The 8,120-nt window shown below is 43.4% G+C and overlaps 1 protein-coding gene across 5 annotated transcripts; it reads left to right on the plus strand.

The window, feature by feature from the left end:
* The first annotated feature begins 394 nt into the window (after positions 1–394).
* On the plus strand, positions 395–8,115 carry LOC111858557 (uracil nucleotide/cysteinyl leukotriene receptor). Of its 5 annotated transcripts, none has more exons than XM_023840433.2 (4): positions 1,713–1,753; positions 3,476–5,583; positions 6,021–6,194; positions 6,410–8,115. In XM_023840433.2, exon 4 carries the CDS (start codon positions 6,432–6,434, stop codon positions 7,392–7,394), a length of 963 nt encoding a protein of 320 aa, XP_023696201.2. In that variant the 5' UTR covers positions 1,713–1,753; positions 3,476–5,583; positions 6,021–6,194; positions 6,410–6,431; the 3' UTR covers positions 7,395–8,115. The 5 variants fall into 5 exon arrangements, with proteins under 5 accessions (XP_023696199.2, XP_023696201.2, XP_072566819.1 ...); XM_072710718.1 differs by lacking the exon at positions 6,021–6,194 and having other exon boundaries at positions 3,476–3,608; positions 3,818–5,583; XM_023840432.2 differs by lacking the exon at positions 6,021–6,194 and having other exon boundaries at positions 3,476–3,608; positions 5,492–5,583.
* Positions 8,116–8,120: the final 5 nt, after the last annotated feature.

An 8,120-nucleotide genomic window follows, 5' to 3' on the forward strand; every position in this document is an offset into this window, starting at 1 on the left:
GACGCTTGAGCATTGCTGCTGTGATAACACTCTCGCAAAATCTTCATGCCATTTGCTGGTCCTCAGCATCAGGGTGGAGGCTGGCCCAGGATCAGTGAGGAGTACCACAGAGCCACAGCCCGCTGCTCTGAGAATCCGCTGGGGTCCGAATCAGAAGACCTCGTCAGGAGGTCCAGAACTGCTCTGCTATCTTTGAATGGGATCCATCATAGACTGATCAGTACATGCAGTGTTTAGTAGATAAGGTCATGAGCTTGTGACAGGGGATTGTTGATCGAGTCCTGGGGGTGGGGGTGCTTTTATGTCTTACCGGATGGTACTTGACAGGAATCTCTCTGATTGGGTAAAAATGTAAGTAAAAAGTAACATTGTAAATCTTTAGGCTGCTGAGGAATTTGAGAGTGTTTGGACATCTGGTGCATTGGAAGCCTACCGCAAACAGGACATGAAAAAGCTTTACGTCCGTATTTTCTGTCATATGCGAAATATGAGGAGGTCCAGGTCAGTGCACAGTCTCAGCGTGACGGGGATCTTTATGGGCCTCTGCTGAAAGCCGTTTCTAACACAAGCAGCTGGCCAGAGGCGAGCTAATTAAAGGCACAGCGAATTCTGCTGGCTCGCGAGTGACTGCAGCGCACGTCCACTAGGACGGGATACCACCCTCTACAAACGCAGGTTTAATGCGGCATTGCATCCCACTATGAGACACGCAAGTCAGTCTCAGCTTCCCGCTTATGAGTCCGTTGGGATTGCCTTCTTTTTATCATCTCTGTGTCGCTGTATTAGACGATTATACGGGTCGGCGTTCGTTTTATATGTAAATGACAATAATATATTAGTAGAAAGTAATGGAAAGGAGAAATAACCTTGGGAATGACAAGCATGTCGGGTTGTTTTAGTGAAAAACATTTAAAGGGCTCGTCTGATGACGCACTGTTTGAATTTTGCAGAGATTTGTGGATTTTCCCTTTAATTGGCCCATGATTATTTCCCCTCCTTCAGTAACCGTGACAGTTTACTTCGCTCTTTCCCCTCCGACATTAAAGCCGCAGGTGACACTCGTTTTAATTGTTTTTTGAGTGAATGAATAAATTATCACTATTAATTAGAAAACAATATTTTATATTACCTTTAGATACATCAACTAATACCAGTTGCATAACTGAAACTGCTCTCTTCTTCTGGTTTCGGATTTTATAAATACACGCTCGCACACTTAAAAGGGTGCGCAGAATTAGTCTGCCTGCCTTATGACGGTGACTGCTGTCATTGCCATGGTTGGTCATGGTTGTCATTTCACTCATATCAACAAGGGTAAATTAAAACCCATTGCAGTATCAAACTGCCCATCTGAGTAGACATGACTAATGAAAAACTGCAAATTAATAAGTATCCAGCTTATTAATCATTAGTTGCTCTAAGAAAGTAAGTTGCAGAAAAGGTTAATTCATTGTGTAAATTGTGGAAAAGCAGGAGTTCGACAGGAGCGAGAAATGTGCGTAGCTCTCGAATGAAGATCCGTGCATGCGTTTAGCAGTAATGATGGATTGCTGCTACCTTTCAGCGTTAATTAGAGATGATTAGACCTTTAGTTCTTACAGTAAGCTGCGGTTTTCACCAGGTGATTTAACCTTTGATTAATGAACCGCATGTGCGACCTGGCAAGTTTGAGTGTAATACAAGAGCGACACCTCGTGGTTAAAATAGGTACCATTCGCCCTACAGTATGTATACAAAAACATATAAGCTGAAGGTAAGCTAAATATCCAGCCGTGCTTGAATATGGAAGCGAACAACACAAAAAGATTTCTCCACCACCAAACTCTTTATATATTGCGATAAGCATTGCATTGGTGCTCTGTTGATCATTGCATATCGATGTAAAATGGAGAAATTCCCTGTTTTTTACTTGCTAGTTCGGCTATATGGCACTGCTGGGTAATAGGCTACAACTCAAGAAGCAAACTACCACTAAAACGGTAGATCGCTTTGTAAGCTACGGCAAAAGTGATATGAGGTGTTAAGTCAGTTTTAAGTCAGCCTGGTTCTATCTTCGGGGTATTCGTGTGGATTGTGACCGTCATTTGGTTGTTTTATTTATTTATCTGCATGGTTGCCTTGCAGTGATCAAGGTCCCACTGGAATTTGAGAAACCAGTGCGGCCGTGGTCTGCCGACAGATCAAAGCGACGTCGTGCACGTTGATGCCATGGCTAATTTTAGGGGGAGAAATTTGGGGGGTGGGAGATGCAAGAATTATAAGGGTATATCTTCTTAGTAAACTGTTGTGATTGGGGATTTCGTTTTATAGAGTACCTACTGTGAAGAAGAAGCTGCTATTATTTTTGCCACTGCGTTGCTGGTTATTCTGCATTTAGGCAGCGGTTTCACCAGCTGTCTCCCTCTTCCATTTATATGTGTGAAACCAGGAACCCTTGTGCTACAGCTAATATTTAACCTCTTCGCCATCTGCAGCTCTCCTGTTTCACGGAGAACCTGAGAGCTTTAACCCTGAGTCTTTTCTTGAAATCCAGCTTGACCTACAGCAGCTATCCAAGCAGTCGACTCAACTCTTTGACTCAAAGTAGTGTGATTCCCTAAGTGTGCACTTACACTGAAACGATTTGCACACCTCACTCACCTCTGATGAATGCAGGGCATTTATTAGCCATATTCGCTAGCCATGTGGGCATTTTTAATAGTATGGCAAGTACAGGTGTCTGCAATGACATTAATGAAGCTTTCTTTAAATTTCATTGTAGCATATTTGTAACCTTAATTAATGTTATTACTGACACCTGTGCTTGTTATACTATTTCATGTCAGTTTGGCTGCCATTAAAAAGGCCCATTAGTGATATGAAACCATGTAACGCTACATTTACGTCAAGATATCTCAGCAACACCTTAAAACCCAAAGACCATATTTCTGGAGATGTTCATGACATTATGAGCTAGCTTTAGTAACAAATTGATCAATTTTGAAATATAGTGTTTTTTTGTTATTGAATTTTCAATATCTTAATCAGTAATTATTCATATGTGGATGGCATATTATTTGTTCAATCTATAGAGATGGACAATAGCTTTAAAACAATATAAGGACCACTTCTGTGCAGCTTATATTAAGGTAAATATGATGATGATGATAATAATAATCGATACTTTATTGATCCCCTTGGGGAAATTGTCTTTACGCCGCCCTCAACTTGCTATTTTTCATGGAGTAAGTTGTCCGTGAAGCCAAACAAATATATTTATATATAGCCAGTCTAAGTCATAGTCCCCTCCCCCCCCCCCCAAAGAAAAAAGTTAAAACCTTGTTTGCTTAAATCTCCCTCAATATTGATCCAAGATACGCCCAATTTCAAAAATTGGCATGCCAAGTCTCGTTACAATCCGCGACGATGAGGTCCGAAAGTGTGATGATTTGACATGGAATGACCCTAAACATACATACTGTATACTTTCTTCTAGGAAGTAAGAAGCCGCAGCAGCAGGCAGACACAGACTGACCTTTGGGGGGCTTGCGGCAGAGGTGGCACTGAGGAGAATGTGTGGTCACAGTGGCTCGCTTTGGCTGGGCCGTCGCCCATCGTGGAGAGGCCAGGTATATCTGATACCCCCAGGGTTCCGGCTATGAAGCCGCCTCCATTCTGGATGTACGCATTTGACATGTCCTCCCAGTGTTCCCAGCAGGTTTGAGAGGTTGATCTTTATTAAAAAAAGATTTTTGAAGATTTATGTAGGTAACCATTAAGTCATCTAACGCACGTTTCCTCATTTGTGTTTTACCTAATGGCCCCTTGTCGCTTGTAGGTCATGGGATCTGCCACTAGGGGCAGACTGAATGAAAGAATGCATGAATTGCATTTATATAGCGTTTTCAAGATACCCAAAGTGCTTTACAGAATCAATGGGGAACCACTTCAACCACAACCACTGTGTAGCCCCCACCTGGATGAAGCGATGGCAGCCGTTCCGCACCAGTACGCTCACCATAGAGTAGCTAAGGTAGTGAAGGGGCAGGAGAGAATTCACCAGTTCACCACCGACGGCAGTAAATTATTTGAGCCAGCTAAAATGTCCCAAACTAGCCAGCAAGGAAACTAGTGAAATAATGTGTGAATCAGAAGAGGAATGAAGCTGAAATCCGCAAGCCTAGTTAGATGTAACCAGATCTGAAGGCAACATTTTATGGCATGATGTCGTTTAAGTGTTAAGCTATTTTAACCCTGTGTCAACTGTATAATGTATATCGTCTGATAATTTAATTTCAAGCCACACTTTAGACTTTTTTGTTGTTGCTGCTGGCGTTTCTGTCTTGTGGGTAACTGAATAAAAAAAATGTTTTGTGTGTATTCAGCATAGCTGTGGTACATGTCTGGTACATGTGGATTGTAGAAATAACATAAAGCCAGACTATTCCTCCAGTTTTCACTACTACTGAGACGTCCAGACAACATACAGTACTGATCTTTGTTGAAGACTGATCAGATGACTGTTCTTTATACATGTAATACCTTTACGCAGAAATTCCTATGTATGTCACAGGGTGATATGTTCAGAAGGCAGGAATGAGAAGATATCAGCAACCTGGCAACAGAGCTGCCAAGCCTCCAGCCCAAATCCCACCACAGCCCAGCTGTTGTACCTTTGCACATTTCATATAACCCAAACAGCTTCAACAGAATATTAAAGTGTCTGTGACTTTGAGTAGATAAGATAAGGAACTGAGTGGGATATTGTGTCATTATAGGCAACCTACAGGGTTGCCAGACAGAGGTATTTCATGGCAACTCAGCTTTGTAGCTGTCCAGTGTTTATATCAGGCCTTTGCTGCTGTCACACCACTGGAAGGAGCTGAAAGTCCAGGCCTCAGTTTGCATCCAGGGCTGGAGTCCCCGGTCAGCCCCGGGATGCTGCTGAAATCCAACCCCAGGCTTTAAGGCCTGCTTACGTCCTCTAGTAGACAAGCAGATAAAAAATGCTAAAGAAATTGTGTGTGTGAAGGTGGGGGTATTTCATCTCAAGACTGTCCAAACATCCTCCTTTGTTTTTCTTTTTAAACTGGACATACACAATCGCGGCGACAGAAATTGAGGTTCTGAAAGTTTCTGCTGGAGGGAATTACGACACATGACACGTAGCTTGGAAATTTTGGAGGCCTGGTCAAGTTTGAGCTGGACCCACCTTCAGCTCTGAGGTGTGGGGTGGGTAGGGAGGGGGTCTTGGGAAAAAAACTCAAAAGAAATGCCCTAAAATGTGATCCAGCTTCCTTCCTAAGCACAATAATAGAAACATCTGTGATTGGTTGGGATTTGCCCAGCCTTGAGATGGACTGAGCCTGAAATTGGTTGGAGGGTTATTTTTAAATGTTCAGAAATTAAACGGAACTACACTCATAACTGTGTATGGAGAGCCTGCTGACATAGGGAGGGGCTAATTGAGACCTTACGTGGCTGTATCTCGGCTGCATATCTGCATGCTCAGTCAGCACCACGACATCTGACTCGTCTGGAAGCCCAAAGTGTCAGAGCAGGACGGGGTGCCAGCGGAACTTTCCGGGTGTCAAGGGCAACGTGGTGAGTCTGCTCATTCGTTTCTGCAAAATAATCCCACAGTCTTATCAGTTTTGATTAACTATGATGGCAAGTGCTTGTGTTTTCATTGGGGTACTGATTAAACAGAAATGGAAAAAAATAACTGCTGAAATAACTTTGTAAAAATTCAGATTATATCTGCTTTGGATTTATGTACATCCCAGAATCAACAGCGATACAGAGCTTTGTGATTCTGTCTGTGAAAGACGCATTAGAAATAAATTATTTACTTATTTATCCAGAATAAACAGCACCAGGGGGGTAATATTATTTCCATTTTACTGTGTGTCAATGCAGGGACTTTTTGTGCTGGTTTGAGGGCAGCTGACTCGTTATTCTCATTGTCTGGTGTGAAATAACCTATTAACCCTGCGATCGTAGCCCTTAGCGCCGTAAACCTTTTGGCTTAATTCAAGCAGTAAGTAGAGATGTAAGAATGGCACAGGTGGCCATCGACCATGCATGTCTGACTGCGGTCGTCAGTCATGATACTGAAACCGGCACCGGAGGCTGCGATGCAGCCGCCGAGGGGAAGTGTGGTGGCGAACTCTTCACAGGAATGAAGATACCTTTGTTTGACAAAGATAAAAATGGTGAATAAAAAAAGTGATGAATGCTTCCTCATTTCAGTTAAATCCTCAAACAAACCTCCAAGACACTTTCAAAGTACCTTCTTCCTCTTAAACCATGAGAGAACAGCATGTATTACGTTCAGATAACTAGACACTAAATGATTGAGTGACTATATACTCCCCAGGCTACACAGTCCCCAATTATCTCATGCTTTTGATTCTCCTTCTGGCTACAGTGACAGGTAGAGCATCGCCAAAATGCTCAGGAACGGCAGTGACGTGGCGATGACCAGCTGGCAGGTCAAGGAGACTCACCTGGAGAACGTCCTCTTTGCTTCCTTCTACATCGTGATCTTCATCTTCGCGGTTCCAGGAAACGCCTTGGCTCTGGGCATTTTCAGCCAACAGAAGAAGATCTCACCCTCCAAGGTCTTCCTCATGAATCTGGCTGTGGCGGATCTCTCCTATGTGATGGTTCTGCCCATGCGTGCCACCTACCACCTCATGGACAATGACTGGCCCTTTGGGGAGATCCTCTGCCTTCTGATTGGGTACCTCTTCTACCTTAACATGTACTGTAGTCTCTTCTTCATGGCCTGCATCAGTCTGGACCGCTTCCTGGCCGTTGTCCTGCCAGTCAGGTCTCTGGTGCTGCGGCAAAGGCCCCTGTACACACGTGTGGTCAGCGTCGTCTTGTGGATCTCCTTGATTGTTTGCTCGGCCCCCATGCTGCTGTCCAAGAAGGTTCTAAAGGTGGACAACTTGACCAGGACAGTGTGTGGCCAGCTCTACCTGGAGAAGACCTCAGCCAAAGCACTGCTGCCCACAGCCGTGGCTTTTCTGCTCCCCAGCATCATCATACTGGGTTCCTACATCCTGATACTCCATCGTCTGTGGAGCCTAAGGCAGCCAGGAAAGAAGTCAGTGGAGAGGAAGGCGGTCAAGATGATCACATTGATCCTTCTGAACTTCTCCATGACTTTCATCCCCTACCACATCAACCGCTTTATCTACATCCAGGCCTGCAGACGGGAAGACGTAGACATGGCCTCCATCGTGTTCAGCAACAGGATCACTTCATCCTTGACTTGTCTCAGCGGAGTCTTGGACCCAGTTTTATATTTCTTTCTTGCCAAGACCTACCAGAGATCCTTGGTTCAACTTTTCTGCAGGAGACAAAAAAGGCAAAAGAAGCAGAATGTCAATTCTGCTTCCAGCTAATTAGTGACTGCATTCAGCTATGAAGCGAAGTGACTCATGTTTCATGCTTTTAGGTCCTTAACCCCAGTTGCTCTGGGGATCAGTGAGACTCTGCTGTCTGATCTTCACTCAACAAAATAAATTTTAAAGTACATATATCAGCCAGTGCCTACTGTGGCTGACCTACACCTGCTACTCTAACAGCTGTTAATGAGTAAATAAAAAATGTACTAGTAGAATCTTCATGAACTTGTTTTGGTGCAGTATTAATTACATATACTTATTTAAGTTATTTCTTGGACATTGTTTGAAATACAAAAATGTTTAATATGGGAAGTGACAGAGGTGGCTAGTTCAGATCCAGAAAGTAAAAATCCAGACCAAAATTTTATTTCAACCAACCAGTTGAGTACTCTGTCACTCATTCTTTCTACCCAACTGGATGGTTGAAACAAAATCTTCATCTGGATATTTATGGATCTGAACTTCCACCTCTGGGATGTGGGACTTGGGTAAGCATCAACAAAGCAGTGAATGGGATTTCTAAGCTGCTTTTTCAGGGACTACAGGGGATGAACGGCTCACCTTCCTAACAGACCCCAAGCTTCACTCTTCCCTGGGTTTGTGTGAATGTTTTTAAAAGGACAGCAAGATAGGATATGTGAAGATGGACACATTCCAATGTACCTGTTCTCAATCTTGTATAAATGGCAAACAGCAAATAAAGCTTCATTTCATTTTATTTCA

This window comes from Paramormyrops kingsleyae, chromosome 4 (assembly GCF_048594095.1).
Source record: "Paramormyrops kingsleyae isolate MSU_618 chromosome 4, PKINGS_0.4, whole genome shotgun sequence".
NCBI classification, from domain to species: domain Eukaryota; kingdom Metazoa; phylum Chordata; class Actinopteri; order Osteoglossiformes; family Mormyridae; genus Paramormyrops; species Paramormyrops kingsleyae.